Below are 26,761 nucleotides of genomic sequence, written 5' to 3'. Positions count from 1 at the left end.
TTTTGCTATTTGATATTTTGTCTTTGAGAAACAGTAAATGACAAGATTATTTACTTTCAATGTATTTTTAACTGACAGGATTATTTAAGTTCAATGTATTTTTTTCTATTTTGCTTGCATCTTATTCAGTGTAGCAAATAAAGGCAAAGGCAAGGTTGATCAACAACTGCACATTGTTTAAATATTTATAGGGGGAGTTGTTGGCCTTGATCATACTATGAGCATATTATTTGTGTCTGTACCTTTAATATGTGCTGCTCTAACTACCACTAGAAGTTAGGTTGACACCAGTTAACTAGCCAATACTTGGTCTTCTTCACTTTGTACAGAATGCATGACACAAATCCTGATGCATGAGGAAAAGTGAGAAGCAGCCATTCATGCTAACATTGATCGAGGACTGGTTTGATGATATTGATTAATGAGCCCATTTTACTTCTTTATTTCTTTAAATTTTCAGGTTTTTAACATTATGCCAGCAGTGAACCCCATTAGGTCATGGCATAACAAGTTTCTAGAAATTAGTATTACCTAAATCTTTGATGTTTTCTATGCCTTCTGTCTTTAACTTCCCAAAATGATTAGGATTTCTAATAACGTAGCAGGATTGGTTCCTATTCCTTGTACAGGATATGATTAGAGTTCTTGAAATTGGTCCTGCTTCGTTCTTTAATGTTATTCAAAAATGCTCTGCTTGTGCAGTTAACATCACCTTACATGCATTGGTAGGATTTTAAACTTTTTTTTTTAGTTTTATTGCTCCTACTAATGTTAAAAGTTTCTGGGTATCTCTTTCGCAATGGTCTCATTTGTGCATGCAAATCCTGATATTTTTTTATTTTGTGTCAATCTGTACATAAGACAATATAATTACTGGGTGTAACAATTTGAGTGACCAATGTTGATTTTGTCTTTTTGGTTTTATTGCTTCTGTTCTTTAACTGCTGGTATTGGTTGACCCCAAATGTTAGAAACTTCATTTCCAGTAATGCTTTGTGGTTCTTATGTTTCTCAGCCACCTCTGTATTGCAGTGTTTGCACAATCCCCAGTGCAACAGTCTTGTGTTGTAGTGTTTGTACAATCCCCAGTGCAACAGTCTAGCTTCTCAGCCACTTCTGTGTTGTAGTGTTTGCACAATTCCTAGTGCAACAGTCTAGCTTCTCAGCCACATCTATGTTGTAGTGTTTGCACAATCCATAGTGCAACAGTCTAGCTTCTTAGCCACTTCTGTGTTGTAGTGTTTGCACAATCCCTGATGCAATAATCTTGTGTTGTAGTGTTTGCACAATCCCCAGTGCAACAGTCTAGCTTCTCAGCCACTTCTGTGTTGTAGTGTTTGCACAATTCCTAGTGCAGCAGTCTAGCTTCTCAGCCACTTCTGTGTTGTAGTGTTTGCACAATCCATAGTGCAACAGATTAGCTTCTCAGTCACTTCTGTGTTGTAGTGTTTGCACAATCCATAGTGCAACAGTCTAGCTTCTCAGCCACATCTATGTTGTAGTGTTTGCACAATCCATAGTGCAACAGTCTAGCTTCTCAGCCACTTCTGTGTTGTAGTGTTTGCACAATTCCTAGTGCAACAGTCTAGCTTCTCAGCTTCTTAGCCACTTCTGTGTTGTAGTGTTTGCACAATCCCTGATGCAATTATCTTGTTTTGTAGTGTTTGCACAATCACCAGTGCAACAGTATTGCCACATTATTTTACTTTTCAGTACACAGACTATCAGCCATGAGTGTATCACACCCAGCAATTAGATATGGCACTGTTTCTAGTTCTGTTTTACAGAAACTGCATTTGGCAGTTTCTCTCACTTTTTCAATGGACCTTCTAAACCAACATGTAAGTAGCCAACTATATTGGCCCTCCATTATTAATATTTCATCTTTTGATTAAAATTCAGCTTTTCTTAACCATTCTCACATGACATCCTGGCCAATATAATTTTGTCCTAGAAAGTTGCATATACTTGCCACCATATTTGTGGACTGATTTTCTTTTTTTTTTCCACTTCTGGTCCTTTTCTTAATATTATTTTTTTTTGGCACTTTTATTATTATTATTATTGATATGGCTGTTATTGGTATTATTATTTGGATGGTGCAGTGGTGCAGCGGTAGCATTGTCACCTCAAAGCAAGAGGTTCTCTGGTTCAGTTCTTGGCTGCATTGCCTTCTGTGTTGAGTCTGCATGCCCTCCCTGCATTTGTGTGGGTTTCCTCCAGGGTGCTCCAGTTTCCTCCCATGTTTCAAAGACATGCATCTGGAGCATTTCCCCCTGGGCCTCCGCTGAAAACTGGCTTTGTTCCAAGTCGGACTTTTCTGGTAAACAAATGTTAAATAAATTAAATAAATAAATAAATTTGCTGTCTGAATTTTGCATACTTCTGGTATGATGTCTATTCCCACTTATTACCAAAATGCTTCTGCTAAACTAAAGCAAAAATGTCATCTTAGACTTCTTCTCTTCATGTTGTAGAGCTTTCACTATGTTTGGATCTGATGAATTCAGCAAATATATATTGTAGTTCCATGATTGTAGATTTGTACAAATAAGCCAGTTTTGAGGAGGCCCATACCTCCATCAGAGCGAGTAATGTACAATCTTGCTACGTACTGTTTTTATATATAATTTGGTAAGCATAAAAGCATTTTTCTTGTTTTCTTGTCCAGTTGATTTAAAATTTTTGGGAGGGTTAGTCATCCATACCAAAGCTGTACATTTAAAACAGGATGAACAACATGATTTATAGCTTGGACTTTATACTTAGATGTTAAGGCTGCTTTCAGTATTAGCCTTAGTATTGTGAAGTATTTCTTAATAAGCCTCATTCTCACTTGCTCAGATTTTATTACTGACTCATCTATCCCATAACATGTACACAATCCCTCCTGCTCACATTTCTGTATATCACACTTCTATCCCAGGATGTAATTTTCTTGGTGTTGTAGCTTTGCTGTTATAAATTCTGCTTTTGTACATTTATCAAGACCAATTGTCATTCTTATATCATTTGAGAAAGTTTAAAGCATCTGTCATTGTGCTTTTAAATCCTGATCTCATGAATGATGCAATTTTAAATCATCCTTAAAAAAAGATGAGATTACTTTAATCCAGGTTGGTTTGTCAGAGTTAAACTGTAACTATAGTCTAATCTATTAAATACACAGATTAATGGGTTAGGGGCAAGACAAAACAGCAGCAATGACAAAGAGTCACCCTGGAATATCCACCTTTGAATTTTTATTCTTAAGTCATGGTTTAGCACAATGTCATGGTTTCCCACTGTTTCATAACCACATCAGTGTAACTGATTAATGTAGGGTATATCTAATACATCAGTAAGTATTCCATTATCCATATATGTGGTGTGGTGTTAAGCACTTTTTTGTAATATACCCATGCCATACTTAGATTCCTCCCAGTTTTTACAGTTCTCTGTTATGGTTTTATTGAACAATAGATGATGTTATGGTTTTATTTAACAATAGATGATCCTTTGTTCTGTATTATGTTCTTTCATTATCATTTTGTACTACTGCCATGATTGTTTTATTTCTATATGGTTATAAACTCTGTCAGCATTTGTTCTAGTAGGTAATTTATACTGCTGGGAAGTAGGCTACTGGTTCATAGTTTTTAGGATGGCTTGCAGGTTATTTCTTAAGGAGTACTGTTCAGGTTGATATCTGCTCAGGCTGTACATACAGGTAATTCTAACTCAAGACTAAATCTTTGAATGGACATGTTAATTTTAGCCAGGAGTTAGGTACTGCATCTTGACCCCAGGATTTTCCATTTAGGAGCTTTTCTTCATCTTGTCTAAATTGCTCTGAACATTACACCATTCCACTTCATACTACTTACAGTAATGCTCTGTACTCTTTCTTTTAACTCTTCTGTCCCTTTGTTAGCTTTGTTAATCTTCAATAGGATCCTCATAAATACCTTCCCAAAATTCCACTCTTTTTTCTTCTTTTTGTTGGACTTTCTATTCCTTTTGCTTTGTTTCCCAGTTCTCTATAAAATCTTTCTTGGGTCATCAATGAAGTGTTTATTTTGTATTTATTCTTTATATTTATCCACATGTCTTCTAGGTTTTTTCCACATCTGCTGATATTTTAGTTGATTATTGGAAATAGTGTATAATAAATCCTCTCTACTTTTATGCTGTCACATCTTATCTTTCTATGGATTTTTGATACATTCCTTTTTCTGTGTTCTTATAACAGTAATATTTCCTGTCTTAGCTGATTTATAGATTTCTCTAGTCAGTGCTGTCACTGTGCTGTTCTACTTGTTCCTTTCCTTTGCTACTCATGTTTGTGGTAACACTATCTGTTATTAGTTTAGATCCACAGTAATATACTGCATATATTTCAATTACATCAGACGCATTTCTCCTAACAATCATGATTACATTGTTGATCTGTTTTAGCATTCTTCTAACATTTTGGGTTTTATTTACTTTCTGTAATCTATTGCTTTCATCTATCTTAACATGTCTACCTATCTATTTTAAATCATTAATTGAACTGGACTTTCATGTGAGATTCATACAGAAGGTTCCAGAACATTGCTCCGTGGTATAGCCTCTTCAGTTGCATCCTGCTCCAGCTGCTGCTCCTCTATCAGGTGTGTCATGTCACTTCACTGCCTGTGTTGGAGTTTCCACACTAAACCCTTCACTTCGCAGATGGTTTATCACTTCAGTTTCTATTTTTTTAATTTCTGCCCCTGTCATTTTCTTTTTTACTTTATTCTGATGTGATTTGATGTTTTGTCTTGTGAGATTATACATATCTGGGTGCCTTTGTCTGTATGTCTCTAAAAATATCTTTGTAACTGCTCTTTTGGCTTTGATTAGTTTGGCTTTCTCGTTTGCATAAATATTGCACCATATCAGATCTCTTTGTCTTTCCCATGTCCATCTTTGTTTTTTCATTTTTCTCACTTCCAATGTTTTTTCTTTTTTATGTTTTTCCTTGATCTGTGGATTTAAGCGAGAGTGGATACGCTGATGTTTTACCAGATTGCTCTTAGTTCTAAAACCTTTGTCACACATAGTGCATTTATAGGGCCTCTCCCCACTGTGGATTCTCTGATGTGCTATTAGACTATTCTTAGTTACAAATTCCCTGCCACATGTAGTACATCTGAAGGGTGTCAGCCCAGTGTGAATACGCTCATGTGTTTTTAGACTGTCCTTGGTTGCTAATCCCTTGCCACATGTGGCACATTTATAGGGATTCTGGATACTTTGATATTCTGCAAGGCTCATTTTATCTGTAAAGCCTTGGTCAGATGTAGCACATGTATCTACTCCCTGTCCTGAGTGGGAATACTGATGTGTAATCATTTGAAAATTAGTTGTAAAACTCATGTTACATACAGCACATTTAAAAGGTTTCTGCTCAGAATGAATATACTGATGCTTTACTAAGTGATCCTTCCTTGTGAAACCCTTATCACATGTGTCACAGTTATAAGGTTTCTCTCTAGTGTGGATAAGGTAGTGCACTGCCATGTTAGTCCACTTTGAAAAACTTTTGCCACATGTGGCACATTTTTGGCGCTTCTGCTTAGCCTGCTCACTGTGAACATATTGATGTCTTACCATGTGAAACTTAGATTTAAAATTCTTGCCACATATGGCACATTTACAGGGTTCTTGCTCCATATGGATATTCTGATGTACCACTAAGTAACTTTTCTTTCTAAAACATTTGCCACATGTGGTACATTTATAGGGCTTCTGTCTAGCCTTCTCACTGTGAACATACTGATGTCTTACCATGTGAAACTCAGATTTAAAATCCTTGCCACATGTTGCACATTTACAAGTTTCATGCTCCATATGGACATTCTGATGTGCCACTAAGTATCTTTTTTTTCTAAAACACTTGCCACACGTGGCACATTTGTATGGTTTACATCTTGTGTGGCTATTGTGATGTACCTCTAATTTATGGTTCTGTGTAAAATGCTTTCCATATGTAGTGCACTTATATAGCTTCTTTCCATTGTGTAGTAAGTTATGCCTTACCAAACTGTTTTTGCATTTTAAGCTCTTATCACACATAGTGCATTTGTAGGGATTCTGCCCAGTGTGTACAAACTTTTGATGCCTTACCAAGCTCAACTTACATAAGAAACCCTTCTTACATGCGTCACACATGTAGGGTTTATATCTTCTCTCACTACCACATGTGGCACATTCATACTTATTCTGTCTTCTGATTATTTGTTCACATGTTGCAAAGATATTCATTTGTCTTTTCTCACTGTGGGTTAATACAGTATTGTAATCTTTGGCTTTGTTGCTACACATAACTGATTTATGTGACTTTTCTTCTCCATGTTTTTGTAGTCCAGTTTTCCTTATAAACTCATCGCTGTTTTCAACAAAGTAATGGCATTCACTTCTGGTCTGCACTGGCTCATATCTTGAGCCAGACAACTTTTTTGCCAAAATTTTGTCACATTCAGAATTACAATAGTTTGACTGTCGACTCTGAATCACTCTGAAAATGGTATTCCTGTTAACTTAAAAGAAGCATGAATGAGTTAGAATATAATAATCTGCAAAGAAAAATTACAAATGCACAATTTATAGCATGAATTATGCATTGATATACTTTTGCAAACACATTTTATGTCCAGTTGTAGTAAAGAATGAATTTCCATTACACAAGAATTCAGTAAAAAAGGTGCAACCAAAAATAAATAAATTTTACTCTGCTATCACAATAAACTAAACTGTATCTTCAGCTAACAGCATTTAATAATGCTAAATGATATGACATTTACTATGATGCGCCACATAAGACTTTGATATTTTGTGTAGTTGGCTGAAAAGTTTGGTGCTTTACTACTAGAGAAAATACAGTTCTCTTCCAACTGAAAGATTATCTCTCAATTTATTATTTAATTTCTATGCTTCTCTCAAGTTCTAGGGGATAACATAGAACCCTAATCCCTAGCTCTCCTTATCACCTCTTCAGATTTTTACCCTCTTTGCAGATTCAGTTAATCTTCACAAACCTGTCCAAGTACTGAGTCTATTTACACAAAGCATAAGGAAGCAGTCAAAGTTTGAAAAGGACTGACTATTACATGCCATTTGCAATTCTGTTTACAGTAAGTGTTGGTACTTAATAGTACTTTGTCCATTCACACACATATCTGTGTGTGTTTCTAACAATGCCTTTGCATTGTTACATATATATATATATATATATATATATATATATATATATATATATATATATACACACACATACATATATATATATTATATATATATATATATATATATATATATATATATATATATATACATATAACACACAGTATCCACCAATTCTGAACTTTATCTCCAAACTAAAAATGAAAATTCTTTTTGAATATCTAATATTTTGAAGCAATTTATTCCATAAAAGGGGATCTTAACTGTTAAAAGAATCTTCTCTTGCTTTTACATTTCCTAGTATTCAACTTTTGCATAATATTGTTAAGTGATATTTTTACTGGGGCACTATCAATATGCACAATTAATTGTAACATTTCATCATTGTATCTGTAAATGCTAGTATCAATATGCACAATTAATTGTAACATTTCATCATTGTATCTGTAAATGCTAGTATAAATTTACTTATCAAATAATGATAATGAACTGAAAAAAGTATATAACAATATACATTTGGATTATCTACAAACGTAATTCCATACCCCCTTCTTTGTAAAAACCCTCTGTATCTCTTCAAGAAAATGTAACTGAACCTTTGTATATATGCACAAACTATTGTTGTGCTCAATAAGAGGTGTACTATATATCTCATATACCTTGTTCACATTCCAGGTCCCTAAGTGTAAGATTTTTCATAATGGCATCTAACTGCCACATAGCCTTGGCACAAATCTGATTTATATGGGTACTAAAATTAAAGTTATTACCTATTGTAATCCTCATATCCTTAAACTATTCTACTTCTATTGTAGGATGAATATTAACATAAATTGGATAACATGCTCTTGGTTTATTAAAATGCATACAATATTTATCAGAAATTAAATTTAAACCCACGTTATTATCTCAAGGCAGTATGTCATTTAAATATAAATTTACCTTATCAAAATCCTTCTTACAAGCAATAGTAAATTCTATTTTTAAATTATCAGCATATATATTCATCCATCATGAATTATTTGTAGACAATTTTGCAATCACTATATCAAACAAAACTGGACTAATTACAGATCTCTATGGGACACCAACACTGACTGGCAGATAAGTGAAAAAAGATCCATGGATAATCCAATTGTTTACTATCAGATAACCATTTAGAAATCCATCTAATAATATAAGGATTAACATTTATCAAGTTCAAAACAGTTATTTTAGCAGTATTAGGGACGGTAGTAAAAGCTATTGCCATGTCCAAAAACATGACACCAGAAGCAAGTCCAATATCCAAAGCTATGGAAATGTCTTCACTGAAGTCAATCAGATTTGTCAGGGTAGACTTAACCACAACAAAACCATGCTGATGTAAGTCAACACTATTTGCTCTACATTTCTTATTAATAGTATCCAATATATAATTTTCAAAACACTTAATATAAAAATTAAACTTATTTGTTATGGCTAACTAAAAAGGATCTAACCCTTTTTTATGAACTGGGATAATATCAGATTATTTCCAAGCTAAAGGAACAACTCCATATAATATAAATTAATTAAATAAACAATTTAATAATGGCATAATTTAATTCTTAATTATTTATAAGAGAAATATAATGTATCAAAACCAGTGGCCAAACTCCTTCTAATTTTTGAAAATGTGTGTATTAAATCAGTAATTTTAATAATTGTATATGAATCTGTTAAATAAATTGTCAATGTATCAAATGTAGAAGAATAACTTGCATTATGATTGGTAACACTGATAAAATAATTAAATTCCTTAGCTATTATAAATGTTTTCTTATTAGTTTTATCCTTTCCTAAATTTACTTCATAAATCTTCTTACATTCCTATATTAATAATTTGGAGTTGTCACAAATTTTATTTAACTTGGCTATATTATTAGCAGTGGGCCTATGCTTGCATTTCCTAAAAGCCATTTTTCTCTTGTATAAGGTAATCAGTTTTTTATTCCACCAAGGAGAATAAAGTTTAGTAGGAACAGTCCCTATATAATTCAATAAGGATAACATTGATTTCAAAGTATTTTCTATGTTCTTATCTCTCATAATCTAAATGTATTCACCAATTAATAATAAATAAAGGATGTATCAGATCATTATAATTAATTTTTGATAGTTATTTTTAGCAACCGGTCTAGTATGTTTTCTAAAAAAAATTTCAAAATTAATTGAATTATGATCTGATGTACCAAGAGGGGGACTAATAGTGATTTTTTATGAATTGTGGTACATTAGTATCAGCAAGATCTAAAATATGATTACCCCTTGCATTGCCTAATAAAACGTTGCAAACCTTGTTAACATGAAAACATTTAGAAACATTTTTGGGCAATAATTCCATCCATTTTAACATATTCAATCAATATCAGGTGAGTTATAATAACCTAATAACAGTACATTACTATTAGGAATAATATTACCTAAAGTGTTCAAATGCTGAGTATTTAATTCTGAGTAAAACTAGGGCTTCTGTAACATTCAATAACCTTTTGGTTATTTTGTGTGAGTGATTTTCTCAGTTTAATAACAATACATTCCAATTGAAAATATGCTGTCTGTTCCTACAGCTCTTCATTAGAATCATCAGTTTTCCCAGCTGTATGTATTCTCCTTATTGAAGGAAGGAAACATTTTATGTATGCAAAATGTGAAATGTTAAGTAGGAATAAAAGGAAATTTCTGAAAACAGAACTTACACTTGCCTATGGTGAATCTGAGAGTGCTTTAAGAAGGAGGTTGGAGGGTCTTTTGAAAAGGAAAACAGCTCTTCAAAGGACAGGGACATTTTGGTTTAAACAGAGATTATTTCTGCCACAGGTGTTAACCATCAAACCTCCCAAACCACTCCACATCTATGCCATGGATAAGGTTATTGAATTTCAGTTATCATTTACATTTTTTTATTTTACACTTTGTTGACCTTGTTAATTCCAGTAGGGCAGTAGACACTTTACAGAAAAGAATGAAGATTGTATTCATACTGAATGCACCAGGGAACTTCCCCTACTCTTTTGTAGGGGGATGTGCTTGTGTGGCATGTCTTACTTCCTGTTTCTGTTTCAGACATGTAGGCAGCCCAGATAAACAGACGGAATTATGATGAGTGTGAGCAAAGAGAATGAACGTGCAGAGAAGGAGAAAAGATGTATGGAGATAACTGAGCCTTTATGTAAAAGGCAGCTAAAAAAAATGGCAGAAGTGGAGAAGTCATTTATATAGGTTCATAGGTTGGTACTAGGCTATCAGCCCTAGGGCCTATTCCCTGGCATATAGGAGGTGAAGGAGCAGAATGATGTTGGTGGAGTGCTTCCAGATTTGGAAGATATATTCCAGGAGAAGCTGTTTGAGGGAGGAGGAGAAGAAGATAGCCAGCAGGGCTGTATTTTACAACCCTTCACTCTGGAGGGCTGCAAGATGACTATTTATAAAAATGATTAACCAGAGTGAATGAGAACAAAGTGGCATGATCATGGGATGAAATTATGGGGAAAAAATAATAAGAAGTTGCTGAAGATATGACAAAAAGAAAATCATACACACAGACATTGAAACAGGGAGAAAGAAGAAGCAAAGAGGTAAAAGAGGGAAAGAAGAAATATGTAGTAAGAATGAGTAGTGAGAAAAAAATTAGATTGGATAGGTATGAGGTATGGGACACTATAATTGGGCCGATGGGTGTTTCACCCAAGGAGGTAAGAGCTTTATTCTTATCAACAAGGAAACACGATGTGATGTATTTTTGAATCAGAATAGTATATGGAAATTCTTTTAGAAAAATATGAAAAAAAGAAATGTAATCCACGGACAGAATATGTAGTATAGGTATTTAATAGAAGACAAAAAAAAATCATGATACAATTTAGAACAAAAAAAGAGGAACTGAAAGAACATTTAAAGTCAATATGCAAGATGTGATGGACACAACAAAAATATATGATGAAGGAGGTTTATGGGCTGGAGGTTGGGAATGTGGGATTATTTTGAAAAATGGAATGTGATAATGTTGTGCATATTCCTAGTGTGATTAACATAAATGGCAACAGAGGAGTACAGAGAACAGCCTAAAACATGCTTTTTTGTGGAAAGATGATCACGTATTCAGTGAATGTGATAAACAAAAATGTTTCATTTGTAGAAAAGTAGGCCATGCAGTAAAAAAAATTTGATATGAAATGTAAAAAATGTGTAAAAACTGGACATACATGGGTAGATTGTGGAGACAATGTAGACATTGTAGAAAAATAATGCAGACAGGATTCAGTATATAATTAAAATATAGAAAAGGAACAAGAAAAACAAGAAAAAAAACAAAGATATACTAATTGGATAAACATGGGGAAAGGAAAGGGGAAGAGGAGGTGATTGATACTTGTGAAGAAGAATATTTAAATTGGCAAGTAGTAAGAGGAAAGAAAAATTCCACAGGCAAAAATAGTAAAAGAAAATAAATTTTAAAAGTGTAACTGTGAAGGAGAATAAAAAAGGTAAAGGATGAGACAGAAACAATAACAATATAATTCGATAGCTGAAGGTTTTAGCTTTAAATGTGACTAGTATGAAGAATATCAAAAGAAGAATAGGTATTTTGGAATGGTGTGTTTCAATGGACATGCATATTATTATATTAGAAGACACTAGGATTTTGACAAAAGATGAAAGTTTGCAAACTGAAGTTTAATGGGGTGGAACAATTATTTGAAATATGGAAAAAGACATATGTTCAGAAATAAGTATACTATGTAAAGAAAACATTAACATTCTAGATTTCAAAATAGCTGAATGAGGAAGGATAACAGTACTAGACCTAAGATGAAAACAAAGGTTTAAAGAATTATTGCTTTATATGCACGTGTTGCAAAGAAAGGGAGAGAAATAATATTTAAGAAAATTCTAAATTATGTAGGTGCTAATGTGGATATAATATTAGTGGAAGACTATAATTGCAATATCAGAACAGGAAAGAAAAATAGAGTTGATGTTAAAATGATACATGAGATAATAAAAACAAGAAATTTATACATATGGGATAACAAACATTGGATTTATAGAACAATAGAAATTAAAATTGAAATTGATTACTTCTTAGTATCAAGATAATATATTACCACAATATGGATAGAGGTAAATGAGAAAAAAGGATATATAAAAAATAAGTGAAGAAATAAAAATAAGCTGTAGAATAAAACAAGGATGCCCAGTGAGCAGTATCACATTTGCTTTAGTTATGAACATAATTGTCAGAATAACTAGAACACCAAATATGGCAGGATATAAGATAATGAAAGAAATGTAGAAAGGCACAAAGTGAGAATGCTCGATAAAATCTATTTATTAATCCACAAATCGCACTTTTTAAACCCTCCTTTAAATACAGTAAAACCACACCCCCTTCTTTATTCATAAACCAATCAGCGCTCCAAAAAAGGGGACATAATTCTTTAAAGAAAAAAGTTATAAGAAATTATTAAATAGCCACAACTCGATATTAAAATGTTTAAAGATATATATATATATATATATATACATATATATATATATATATATATATATATATATATATATATATATATATATATATATATATATATATATATATATATAAAATTGTGTGGTGCTAGGCCTTCTGGCCTCCAGAATGACATCCATAATAGCTTTGGAGAGAGGCAATGCTTGCTTGGCTAAGGAATTTTCCATGCAGCTAGATTTAAGGTCTTTAGCTGGCTGTGAAGTATCTGATTGTTGTGCTGTGTCAACAACTGTGGGATTTGAGGCAAAATCCCGGGTGGTTCTTGTGCTAAGTTCTTTAAGATTGGGTACCAGTGCTGGCGTGGCCAGTCTGGTGCAACCAGGATCATCTTTGGCTCTTCCTGCCTGGCTTTTATGAGTACCTTTGGAAGGAGAGGGAAATACGTATACGAAAAGCGTATACTTGTAGTTTTTTCCAGCTTAATGAGAGGGCATCTACTTTCCATGCTTGTGGATGGTAGCTCCTTGTGCAGAATTTCTGTAGTTGGCAGTTCATTGGGGATGCAAACAGATCTATGTCCGGTCTCCACCATTTTTGTGTTATCATTCTGAATATTTATGGACTCAATTCCCATTCGTGGGGATCCATGATGTTTCTGCTTAAGTCGTCTGCCAGCGTGTTTTTCTCTCCTGGCAGGAATTGTGCTTGCAGATGAACTTGGTAGTTTAAAGCTGTGTTCCACAAGGTCATGGCTTGTCTGCAGAGGGGGTAGGAGTGTGTGCTCCCTTGCTTGTTTATGTACCACATAACTGTGGTGTTGTCTGTCTTTAGTATTAATTGTCCTGGATGCAGCAGGTCCTTGAAAGATATAATAGCATTTTGTACAGCTAGCATCTCTTTTTGATTGATGTGGACATGTTTTTGCTCTGTGGGCCACTCGCCCTGGATACATTTTCCTGCCACGTGTGCTCCCCGGGCGTAATCCGATGCATCTGTTGTCAGTGTCTGCCTGGCTGTGGGTTGAGTAAAAGGCTGTCCCTTGTTGAGGTGACAAGCTTGAGCCCACCATCGAAACTCCTGTTGAAGGCAAGGAATTAGTGGTATAACTGTTTCCAAACTTTGACAATGTTGAGACCATACACTCTTTAGGTACCATTGTAGTTTCCTCATATGCAGTCTGGCATATGGAATTAGTAGTATGCAAGATGCCATGTAGCCCAAGGCCTGCAGAATTTTTCTTGCAGGGAGTTGGGTTTTTGTTGCCATTAAATGAAAGTATTGAGTCAGTTGTCCTTGCTTGTCTGGCGTGAGATAGGCCATCTGGGCTGTTGTGTTCAAGCTGGCACCCAGGAATAGTATCTGTTGTGAGGGCACTAGTTTTGATTTCTTTTCGTTTACTGTGTACCCAGGCAACTTAATAACTTTTTTACGTACGCCAGATGCTTTAGAAGAATGTCCTTGCTCTCTGCTTGAATCAGGCAGTCGTCCAAGTATGGATAAATTTGAATTCCTTTTTGTCTGCAAAATGCAATTACTGGTGCCAAGCACTTTGTGAAGATCCTGGGCACAGTAGATAAGCCAAAGGGCAGTGCAGAGAATTGATAGTGCATTGAACCAGCTAGAAATCTAAGGTATCTTCTGCAGTTTTGTCTGATAGGGATGTGCAGGTATGCCTCTTTGAGGTCCAAAGTCACGAGCCAAGCTTTCTTGCCCAGCATGGGAAGAAGCTGCTGTAGTGTCAACATTTTGAATTTCGGAACATCCAAGTAAGTGTTCAGAGAAGAAAGGTCCAGAATGGGTCTCCAGGCTTTGTCCTTTCTGGGAACCAGAAAGAGTCTTGAGTAAAATCCTTGTCCTTGCTCTTGTGGTGGTACCTTTTGAATAGCTCTCATGTCCATGAGTGCTGTAATTTGTTTTTGAGCCTCTGCCCATTGATTTGGTGGCAGATTTGGCATTCCTTTTAACCTTGGCAGAGTGTGAAAGTGGAACCTGTAACCTTGAGATATAATGTTGAGAACCCATTTGTCTTTGGTGATGCAATGCCAGTTGTGATAGAAATGCGCCAGTTTTCCTCCTAAGGGTGCTGCCAAGAGAGAGCTGTTTGGCAGCTGTAGTGGAAAGTCATTGAGGCTGCTTTTTGTAAGGTTGAGGCCTGTCTTCCCCTTCTTTCTGGCCTGGTGTACCCCATTGTCGAGGTCTATAAGGGCCTTGTGCCTGACCTCTACCTCTTGGATGTCTATATCTGCCCCTTTGAGGTCTGTCTGTAACTGGAAAGGACCAATTCTTTGTTGGCCAATTTCTGCTAAAACAAGGAGGCTGAACCTGTAAGAAATCTTTCACTGTTTGCATAGATTTTGCCTTATCCTCCATCTTTTTTAATACCTCCTCTGCCTTAACTCCAAACAACACATCCCGCTGCAAAGGTGCATCCAATAATTTGGCCTTAACATGATCTGGTAATGTATGTTCTTTTAGCCAAGCATGCCTTCTAATGACAGAGCCTGTAACTGCTGCTCTACAGGAGGCCTCTAAGGAATCAAACCCACATTGCAAAGTATGTTTTCCTACTTGTTCAGCTGCATGCAATAAATCCTGCATTTCTTTAAAATTAGGAGGATCTGAATCTGGAAGCATCTTTTGTTTCAACTGAGACATTAAAAATTGCTGACATTTTAGCATGTGAAACTGGCAATTCAAGGCTCTCATTGCTAAAGTTGCAGACATATATACTTTCTTTCCCCATCTGTCTAATGGTCTGGAATCTCTGTCAGAGGGAACTGGGTTTTTAGCTGATGAGGCCTTAATCCCTTTGGGTCCCTGAGAAATAGTTTCAGGGTCAGCAACAGGACTTTTGTACAGAAATTTGTGAGAGTCAGGGACTCTGTAATATCTATCAGGTTTAACTGGGGCTGGGGGTAAGGAGTCAGGGTTTAAGCTGGATTCAGTGTACACATCATCCACAATATCTAATATTGGCGGGATAGCAAGGGGTCTGTGTTGAGGCAATAAAAGGAAGTCTCTGAGCCTTTTCTTGGATTCTGAGTAATCCTGGCCTTCCCAGTGGAAATGTTCCCTCATGGTATGTAAGGTCTCCCCAAAGGAGTAGTCCTCAGGCGGAGAGGCAGATGGAATTGATTCCTCAGCATCAGAATCCTCATAAAGGGGTAAGGAATATCCTAGGTCTGAGAATGAGTCTGAGGAAATAGACACCTGGTCAGAAGATTCATAGTCTGCATCTTGTCTGGGCCTTTTATCAGGAGGGGGATGGGACCCCCTGATCAGGGTGATTAAGTCTTCGGCCATTTTTAGCATTTGTTTCTTAGGCATGGAAGCCTGTCCTGGAGAATGCTCTGTCTGTTTCTTTGCTTTTATGGGGGGCTTAGACTTAACAGAGGGTTTAATGGTTAACTGGGTAGGTCTGAAAACACCCTCTGTAGCTGTGGATTGCTCAGCTACTTCGGTTCCCTCTGTAGGGTTAGGTTCAGTAAGCTGAATACCTAGTGCGTCCGAAGGCCCAGCCAGCTGCACGTGGGAGTCAGAGGTGGTCTGTGGTTCTGTAGAAGCGGTTGTCAGGGGCTGCATAGGTGCCTCGCTGAAAACCGGAGAACCGGCGACCGGCCTAGAAGAGGCCTCGTCGTCAGTTTTGAGCCTCGGATGCCTGTCCTTGTCTTTGCACTTTTTATGTATTCTGGTCATCGGAAGTTCCGACGGCATGGTGTAATTAAATTTTCTGCCAAAATAATGTTGGGCAAAATCAAACCGATGTTTAATAGTGTGCTTGTTAAACCTAGCACAAAACCGACAACCAGTGACGTCGTGGTCTGGGCCTAGGCATGGAATACAATAGTAGTGGAAATCCTTATGAGGTATTTGCTTCCCACAAGAAATACAGTTATTAACTTTTACTGACATCGGTCTGAGGCAAGAAAAAGTTTCCCCAACGGGGTACTTAGCTTTTTTAGAAGACTTCGGTTCTGGATTCGGAATGAAAATCTCAGGAGTCGGCTGACCGGCACTTGCGAACTGCTTCTGCATCGGGCACCGCCCGGCAAGAAAGATTGAAGAAAATGGCGTTGGCTGCATCTTATATACCCCTGTCACACTGACGTCAGAGAAGAGGCGACAGCAACCGACGCCAGACCAAGACTTTGGAACTCAGGCCGACTGGGGAACCGCCTGATGGCAGGATAACCCAAGTGTAATGACTGCAGCAGTGTAACACGATGAACATCAATGGACATTTCAGAAATGAGCTAAAATCTTTTTCTTTAATTGTTGTCAAATTGTATACAAGATAAAAAAATGAATACACCAATGTGAAATGTAGAATGGAGAGAGGGAGGTGTGAGTTTCATTATAAGTTAAAGAATGGAAATGTTAGATTTAAAAAAAGTAGTATGAAAATGCAAAAAGGCAGCAGCAAAATATTAGGGAAGGTAAAATATTTTTGTATTTTTGTGGGGGCTCATAAAAGATGGTGCTTCCACTGGGGGGAAGGGATTGCACATTATGTTAAGAACAGTAAAACAATTAGCAGAAAATGTAGTATGAAAGACCATTTAATGTTTCACTGACAGTGTTACAGGCAAATGTAGTCTATGAAATGAAGTGGAGGGGGAATGAAGGTGCAATTAGTAACAATGTTGAGTGCGAATAAAAATAATGAAAGTGTGGTACAAAATTAAACAGTGCATGACATGTGGAGGAGAGTAGAACAGATGAAGATAATACACTCAGAGCTGAAATTAACAATAAATATAGATTAATACTATGCTAACTGTACTTGTGGGCTAATTACCCCATGTGACAATCAAACCCTATACCTTGTTTCTGTAAGATAAGCACCATAACCATTTTACCAACTTCCCACCACCGTGAAGTGATGGACTTAAATAAACAATTAGGTACAGTTGAAGAAAGGTGACAATAACACTAATGCAAACAAGGAGAGGAAAAGGAACTTAAAAAGTGGAGTAAAATGGCAGAAAGGTAAATGGATGATATACACATATTTTGTCCGAATGTTAACAGACTCAGACATTAAGTAAGACGATTAATGGTATATCAGTGGTGTCATTAAATAGAATTTGATGGAATATGTGTGGAAGATGTATGTTTTTAGAAACTGACAAGAAGAAGTAACAGGCAATACTCTGGGGTGAAAAATAGTGTGGAGTTTCCAAAAGGACACAAGTCCAGGTATAGCAGTTATGACAAAACGTGGCTCCTTGTGACATAAGTATTAACAACAAGTAACTGAATAATGATTTATGCAAACGTGGCAATCAAAGCCAGAGGTAGCATGTCTGAAGCAAGAAAGAATTTTTTTAATAATGAGAATGAACATTACAGGGCTAGCCATCTAGTATAACACTAGTTCTAGATGATTATCACTAGTGAAATGATACCCCGACCATATGTGCAAAAATGAAAACAGAAGTAATCCAGAGGGCTTGGGTTAAGTCTGGTAACCAACCTGTGACTCAGAGGGTGACAGGACTAACAAAAAATAGAGTATAAAGGATTAGTCCAGATAAAATCACTTTAGATAGCAGATCTAGGAGACTCTCTCTCTCTCTTTCTCTCTGATACCCTCCCTGTAGGAGGAATAAAGACACTTTGCTGAAGTTTCTAGCAGTTTATTCAGTTAAGCAGGTAGATGGACGAATGTTCTTGCTCTAATACATTACATTCAACAGGTTAGTTATTTAAAGGTGGTTACAGACAATGGTGGGAGGTTCCATGGGAGCTTATTGGATGAAAATCTTGGGGGTGGAAAAACAAGAAGCCAATTCCAAAGCATAGAGGTTATTCCCTTATTTGAATATTCCTGAAAGATCTATGAGGTTTACCAGCTCAGCAGCCTGTGGAACCTCATTCTTAGTTAAAAGGTTTTATTTTTTATTTTTATTTTTAACTATTAACAAAGCATGACAACACACTATTAACTACAACTATAGAACTATATTTAAGAAAACACTTTCACCTGAGCTTCATCAGGTCCAACAAATAAAGTGTTTTCCACTTTTATAACTGAAAATGCCTGCTTTTATGATGCCATCACCAGACTTAATTAATTTGTTTTGTAACACACATAAAATGAGAGGCTGTGCCCGCATCAGTGAGGCTCATATTCCTTCAAGTCAAGTGTGAAAACTATTACAGGCCTTTTTCCAGTCTATCACATGTAAAATGAAAGGCTGTGCCCACTTTTATGGGTCTCATTATCTCTTGACATAATATGAAAGTTTAATATTCTCTTGTATAACAAAAAAGGTTTACAGTGCCTACCTATAACAGGCTGATATATATGATTAATATGACCAGTCCATGTTCTTTTTCCTCTTGATAAAGACAGCCCTTTTTATACGCAGGGAAGGAAGTCACTTAAAGCTACACTAGGTGGTTCCCATTTCTGAATAGTACATGCATCCAGAGAAATTGCTTACAGTGGAAAACAAGTCACAACTCTCGTTTTTGCAAGCTCATGGATGTGTACAAGTAGGAAGTAAAAAGTAAAAAGTGAGTCAAGTTTGAGACCTCAAAAGATTTTGTGTGGGGTTACTGTGCCCATGGTATAAAAATCCTGTAAGTGGTGAACTGCAGAGTATGCAAACAGTTTTAGTAAACATAAGAATCTCAAATCTTCTTTGAGCATAGAAAAATTGTGTCTATGGTTTAAAGAATATAGCAGAGTGGAGTGGTACCATGGGATAACAATTTTCATTCTACTCTCGATTACAGACATTTTGTTAAATATAGGCCCAGTTGCTATAGTATCTATACCTGGTTGCTGTAGGGTAGCTTCAGTGAGTGCTGGAATGCTCCTGGTCCCAGGGCATGGTTTTACAGTGCTCCAGTCTGAAGTCTTCACTGCCAAGCTTCTTCCTGAGTCTAAGAGTTACTGAAGCCTCTTCTGTTTTAAGGCTCATACCTGTCAATTGCAGAGTAAATCTGTAGATATCCATCCAGTTCTCTAGGTTATTTTTAAAGGAATCAGTGAATCACATTGCTTAATATGCAAAAGGACTCTATTACAGAGGTTTACGAGGAGATGAGATATAAACTTGTTCTTCCACCATGTTTAATTTACCTGTTGGTGAAGATTTGTGTCCCTGGTTCTAGTACTGGTTGAGGTACTGGACTTATGGAGATACAGAAGGTCCAGGACAACTGGGTGTCTCATGGTAAGGCAAGCAAGAGAGAGCTCTGGCCTCAAAAGACTATATAGCACTGAACAAAGGGGTAGTGATTCCAGCATCAGAATAGGTAAGGAACTTTAGGCCTGTTATCTTTTTGGTTGAGATTCTTTTGGGTCTTTCTAATTGTTTGATATGCTTAGTGAGATATATTCAAAAGGAGACATTATACTCAATAATTGGTATAATCAATGCTGAATATAAAAGAGTGATTACTTCATTAAATTTGGAACATATTCCTTTTGCAATTAACTGTGCTAAATAAAACAATTTATTAACCATCCTCACCATGGTTAAAAGGGAGGGAATTATTCCCAAGTTCCTAGACATAGACTACATTTTCATTTTGCGGTGCTGTGTTGTCTACATAGCATGAGGGCTTGTGAGCAAAAGATGAGAATGCTACACACTTAAGCATTGAGTTTGATCGCATTTTTAGTATAGTAATAGTTTACCAGGGAGAGTTAATGCTCGAAGTTTCGGTGTAAGAGGATGACTTAACAGCAGCAACAACCCATGGTAGAGGGTGGCTTAACAGCAACAACCCCCCAGTTTTCTGTCTTCTGCAGACTTTGTTAGTCCATGGTCTTATCTCTTTGCTTGGAGGTCTAAGAAGTGAAGGCCAAAAGGAGATGTCTAAGCATGAAGCCCCAAAGGACAACACTTGTTAATTTCATACATTCTGGTGAGGCTCCTGTAACTGTCATTGTGTAGGTTATGTCTTTGAGCCAGTTTGATAGCCAACTTACACATTTGGGTGAATGTTTAATCCATTTTCTTCTATATGATGGTGTTGAAGGCCTTGGTAAGGAGAAGATGCACCATTTGTATTGCACGGTCACAGTCTAAAGACTCTGTAACCCTTATGAATAAGTTTTCTAGATTCAGTAGACAGTAACTACCCTTCAGAATGACAAATTGTTGGGGGTGAAGACAAATAAGATTCTTGATTCAGTAAATGAGTTTTGTTATAATGTGTTCTGTTGCTAGTAAGAGTGATGGGTCTTTGATTTACTGATTTTAAGGCCACCGTTACCGAGGTTCCTCATGACGTGCATCAATAAGCAAGGATAAAGCCAGTAGCTAAGGACTGGGCCTGTAAGGGCATGTTTAACAGTATTAAGAGACCAATGACATGCATCTGTAACCAAGGACAAAACCAGTAGCTAAGGACTGGGCCTGTAAGGGCATGTTTAACACTGTTCATTATGAGACCAATGACATGCATCAGTAACCAAGGACAACGCCAGTAGCTAAGAACTGAGCCTGTAAGGGCGTGTTTAACAGTATTAATTATGAGACCAATGACATGCATCAGTAACCAAGGACAAAACCAGTAGCTAAGGACTGGGCCTATAAGGGCATGTTTAACAGTATTAATTAAGAGACCAGCTATGCTGTCAGGCCCCATTGAGGAGGCATTTTTGATCTTCATTAGCACTTTCACTAAATTATGCTATATTTGGGGAAGAAGGGATTCAGGTATTTTAGGGCTTTAAAATGAAGTCTTGGGGGTGAAGTTAGCACTAAATTTGTTTGCAAGGACATTAACAATGCCATTTGGGTCAGAGTGAGAGGTATCACTTTGAATACATTCAAAGCAATGCAGGGTATTTTGTCTTATTTCTCTAACACAACTAAAGAAGGATTTATAATGATCTTTAGTTTCACAGACCAGCCTGGGTTCATGGGTTATTCACTGGACCTGTTAGTGTTTTTTTAAATAATTATTTTAATATTATCCTTGACAAAAGGGGATTTGGATCTGTTGTATAATTTAAGCATTTTTTTCTTTTATTCTACAGTTAATTTATGGTAGAGGACTACCAGGTACATGTGTTATGGTTCTGTTAGGGGCTAGCTCAATGTTTTTTTTTTCTAAATGGGTGCAGTTTCTTAATGATGCTGTATAAGTTCAGGGAGGTGCAGTCAAATGTGAATGTTGTTTCATGATGGAATAGGTTGAGACTGGCATGTTTATAGTATTTAAATTTAGCTGGGATATGCTATGGGGGCTTTTGTGAGGTTGAAACAGAAGCCTTTCATCCCTATCAGGGCCACTCTGCTCATCCCCAGCCTTCAGTACCACATCATGTTATGCAGTACTGCTCACTCCCAGCCTTCAGTACCACACCATGTTCTGTAGTACTGCTCACCCCCAGCCTTCAGTACCACACCATGTTCTGCAGTACTGCTCACCCCCAGCCTTCAGTACCACACCATATTCTGCAGTACTGCTCACCCCCAGCCTTCAGTACCACATCATGTTCTGTAGTACTTCTCACCCCCAGCCTTCAGTACCACACCATGCTCTGTAGTACTGCTCATTCCCAGCCTTCAGTACTGCACCATGTTCTGTAGTACTGCTCACTCCCAGCCTTCAGTACCACACCATGTTCTGTAGTACTGCTCACTCCCAGCCTTCAGTACTGCACCATGTTCTGTAGTACTGCTCACTCCCAGCCTTCAGTACCACACCATGTTCTGTAGTACTGCTCACCTCCCAGCCTTCAGTACCACACCATGTTCTGTAGTACTGCTACCCCCAGCCTTTAGTATCACACCATGTTCTGCAGTACTGCTCATCCCCAGCCTTCAGTACAACATCATGTTCTGCAGTACTGCTCACTCCCAGCCTTCAGTACCACACCATGTTCTGTAGTACTGCTCACTCCCAGCCTTCAGTACTGCACCATGTTCTGTAGTACTGCTCACTCCAGCCTTCAGTACCACACCATGTTCTGTAGTACTGCTCACTCCCAGCCTTCAGTACTGCACCATGCTCTGTAGTACTGCTCACCCCCAGCTTTCAGCACCACACCATGTTCTGTAGTACTTCTTACCCCAGCCTTTAGTAGCACACCATGTTCTGTAGTACTGCTCACCCCCAGCCTTTAGTATCACACCATGTTCTGCAGTACTGCTCACCCCAGCTTTCAGTACCACAGCATGTTCTGCAGTATTGCTTACCCAGCCTTCAGTACCACACCATGTTCTGCAGTGCTGCTCACTCCCAGTCTTCAGTACCACACCATGTTCTGCAGTGCTGCTCACTCCCAGCCTTCAGTACCACACCATGTTCTGCAGTGCTGCTCACTCCAAACCTTCAGTACCGCAACAAGTTCTGCAGTATTGCTCACCTCCAGCTTTCAGTACCACAACATGTTTGGAGTACTAGACTCTCCACCCTTCAGTACCATACCATGTTCTCTAGTACTTCTCACCCTCAGCCTTCAGTAAAGCATCATGTTCGGAAGTATTTTCTAGTTCGTTTCTCTCCTTCTTATCCTCCAAAATCTGTGTGATGCATTTTTGATATTCATTTCTTCCAGTCTTTGCTAATTTGCTGGTTTACCACAAATCCCAGAATCAGAAAATGAACACTTGAAAAAAAATGGCCACAGAAAACAAAACAAGTAGACTGAATGAGACTATTCTGGCATATTGCAGGAAAGGCCTTCTTCATTTTGGCCCAATAAATTTTATCAGGGTTGGTTACTTTTAGATTTTTGCTGGACTGGAACGGCAATCCTTACTCAGTACAGTCTGTCTTCTAACTGTTCAGACTTTTTTAAATTACAGTTAAAACAAAACTTAAAAGAGTTCACCTTCTGATCAGGTACTTACTGTCAACACTGTCATCAAGAAGCTGCATTTTTTGTATCACCGTTCCTTCTTTGGTGTCACCAGATGGAAATGTCTTTCCTTTCTTTATATACAACCAAAGGTGGTCCATTGGGATGTTAAAGCCTGCAAATAAAATCAGCAGAAATTGTACAGTTAAAATAAATTCTTCCAAGTATATTGCATGTTTAAATGATTTCTTAATAAACACTTGATGAACAATGACAATAATAAACAGGCCAGTGTAGAGGAACATTCCATCAACAGCCATATATAATGACTGCCAACCCCTACAGTTAGGTTATGTCCCCTATATCTATATTTTCTACCCTTACTTTTTCTTTCAATGTGAATATTACTACACTCTTTCTGTCACGAGGCATAGAAAAAGTATCTTCAGTACATTTTCTTGGACTAATAATCAACTCCTTGGCCTTGAGAGCAGAAATATGCAATTCTGCTACAGTTTTGCATTCTGATTTTCTGATTTTGTTGTTACTGAGGATCACTTGTCTGTGACGAATAAAGGCTTGTTGCTCTGGAACACTACCTGGATTTCATGATTTTTAGAAAATATTGTGACTGAGCTCATCATTGAAGTTTTAACACCAGTAGTTTCTCTGTTTTTTATTTTATATTTTGAAACTAGACAGATTCCTGTGCTTGTTCATTTTTTTTCTATTGACTATATACACTGCAAAAAAAAAGTCTTATTAAGGCTGTCTTCTTTGGTAATGTTGCTTGTGTTGCATCTGATTTACCAATCTGTACGTAAGGATAATGACAGGAATAGGAGTAATATCCATGGCTTTCTGATACCTGCCACTCAAACAGAGGTTCTGAATTTAGTTTTAAAGTTAGTATATATGAACTTTCCAAAAATCCATATGCTCAATACTGATTAAATTAGTATGGAAGTTGTATCTATTCTATTAGTTCTCTGCTTGACAGAACCTGTGCTCTAGATGATTGTCACTGTTGATGTTATAGCCTGACCATATGTGCAAAAATGGGGAAAGGGGTTGAGGATGGGTGAATGTATATTTTAATCACAATTATAAAGAGGAATAATTGTTTTTCTTACCTTGAAGAAATCATATTAGCTACAACCTTAATGACAGATGCTAATTATGTGGAATGCAGGAGTAATTTTCTTTATAATCTTATAAACGATAGTGGTAAATGTTTTTCTAATGTTGAGAATTTTGAGAGTGAATGTCTTGAAAAAATATTAACTTTAATAACGATACATTTTGTTAGCAAGCATTATATTACATTAACAACTATAAGAATCTAATTTTTAAATCTTCAGACAAAGATAGATATACAGTTGCTGTAAATGTACAACAATACTCAAGAATGTGTTTTAAGAATCTTAATGATAGGGAGACATAGATTGTGGTTATTAAGACAAACTATGAAGAGGCCAGGAAACAATTTATGAAGCTTCTGGGGAAGCTATCATTCAGGGTCATCTCATGGAAAAATGTTGAAATGAAGCCTGTTTTTAAGGGTGGCCCATGACTGGAATGGCTTAATGGCTGCTTAGTGATATATTACTGCTAAACCTAGAACGGATTTATTACAGCAGAGGACCAATCTTGGATGATATACAGGAGAAACAATACAGCTCTAAAATGCATTTTGCTACTGCATATAATAAAATGATCCCTGATGTGGTGAAATATTTTAGAAAAGTTGGGGTCTGTCATTTACTGACTCATTTTCTGAAAATTTATGCAACTCCCCATATACTTCTACCAGCATCAAAGCCATTTTTGCCCACAGTCAAATTTCAGAGATCAGCAGATATCATCTCTCAAACTGAGTAATGCCAAAGGGGTAATTATTCCTGTGTTTGGTTTTCTCATGCCAACTTTTATAAAAAAAAAATCAGAACACTTTGCAACTTGAGGTTAATTTACACTCTCACATGTTGCTATAACCTGCTATAAATAAGGAAACCCACTAGAAAGTTTAAGACTAAAACACAAGAGCTTGTCAAAGACATAAGAAAGCAAAGGATAGAAAGTCCTGTGGTTGCACACTTTATATATGAACCTACTAGTAAGACAAAGGACTTAAGACAGTTTTAGAATACTCTAAAGTAAGCAATAAAAAACTGGTGAATCAAAGGATTACATATTTATTCATTTACCCTCTAGGCTAGTTCCCTCTTTTCAAGGGAGACCCAAGCTGGTATTTATACTACTACAGGAAATTTGGCCTGGGTATTGAGCAACTTCCAACTAGTATTTTGGGGTGTCTTAGGATATTTTACCACCACCTGAGCTACAACCAACTCAAGCAGATGGGACCTCGGTTTAACATCTCACCTGAAGGATGACACACTCAGGTGCACAGCACCCTCTAATGATGTACCGGAGTATCAGCAATCCAGTCACCTAGAGTGGGAACAGACCCCACAACCTTCAGGTCTTCCAGCACCAAAAGTGAGTATGCTAGCTTTTGCACCCTGACACTGAGTATTATATAAGGGCAGCATTTGATTATAAACACTGGTACTTTAAATCCTAAATCCATTAATAAGGAAACCAAGATGAAATATTTGTTAATTTGATGACATGATATGGAAACCAAGATGAAATATTTGTTAATTTGATAACATGATATTACTGGGTTTTTCTTAATTATCAGTTTTTAAATCAGCTCTTTTTTATTTCATATGCTTCTTTTATGACTCCTTAGAATGATTGGATACCGAGGTGACAAGAATAATTACAAATGTTTCTCTTGATTGTCAATAGTTATTTTTTTTTATTTTTAGCTGTAGTACCCTCATACTTCTTAAATGATCCTTGATATGGCTTTCATTTCTTTCAAAAAACTTTATTTGATTTTGTATTAACAGACACCATAATAACAAAAATAAAAATACAATCAGAGTATATGAGTAAAAATACAAGGTTGAATCTCTATGTCAACCCAAAGCAAAACTATATTACACTTATTTACAACTGTATCATTCAACTAGTTAAATTGTGTATTCAAAATTATACATGTTTCAGAAAAACAAGTGATGGAATAATGGGGGCCGATTGATATCTATTTTAGAACAAACTAGAAAGGGGGAAAGAGTCAATAGGGTTTACTGGAAAGATATAAAGTTGAATAGCTTTTCCCAAACGTCTAAGAGATAGGTTTGTTTTTTACTATTATATATCACCATTTTATAAGCCAGCAAGTGTTTGGTAGCCATTTGTTTAAACCCCCTTCCATGTAATTGCAAGTCTGTCCA

The 26,761-nt window shown here is 36.6% G+C and overlaps 1 protein-coding gene across 1 annotated transcript; it reads right to left on the bottom strand.

Annotated features, from left to right (window-relative positions):
- Positions 1–3,472: 3,472 nt before the first annotated feature.
- LOC122798710 (zinc finger protein 883-like) lies at positions 3,473–23,631 on the bottom strand. Its single transcript, XM_044067806.1, has 2 exons — positions 23,506–23,631; positions 3,473–6,545 (listed from the first exon to the last, which is right to left on the bottom strand). Exons 1-2 carry the CDS (start codon positions 23,612–23,614, stop codon positions 4,645–4,647), a joined length of 2,010 nt encoding a protein of 669 aa, XP_043923741.1. The 5' UTR covers positions 23,615–23,631; the 3' UTR covers positions 3,473–4,644.
- Positions 23,632–26,761: the final 3,130 nt, after the last annotated feature.

This window comes from Protopterus annectens, chromosome 3.part1 (assembly GCF_019279795.1).
Source record: "Protopterus annectens isolate FY-2018-M chromosome 3.part1, PAN1.0, whole genome shotgun sequence".
NCBI lineage: Eukaryota > Metazoa > Chordata > Ceratodontiformes > Protopteridae > Protopterus > Protopterus annectens.
The sequence above is the reverse complement of the archived record's forward strand: the minus strand, read 5'-3'. Positions and strand labels throughout refer to the sequence as shown.

Coding starts and splice junctions, on each gene's coding strand:
- LOC122798710 (XM_044067806.1), bottom strand. CDS start 23,614: ATGGACCACCTTTGGTTGTATATAAAGAAAGGAAAGACATTTCCATCT. Junction 6,546..23,505: donor TCTTGATGACAGTGTTGACA/GTAAGTACCTGA, acceptor GCTTCTTTTAAG/TTAACAGGAATACCATTTTC.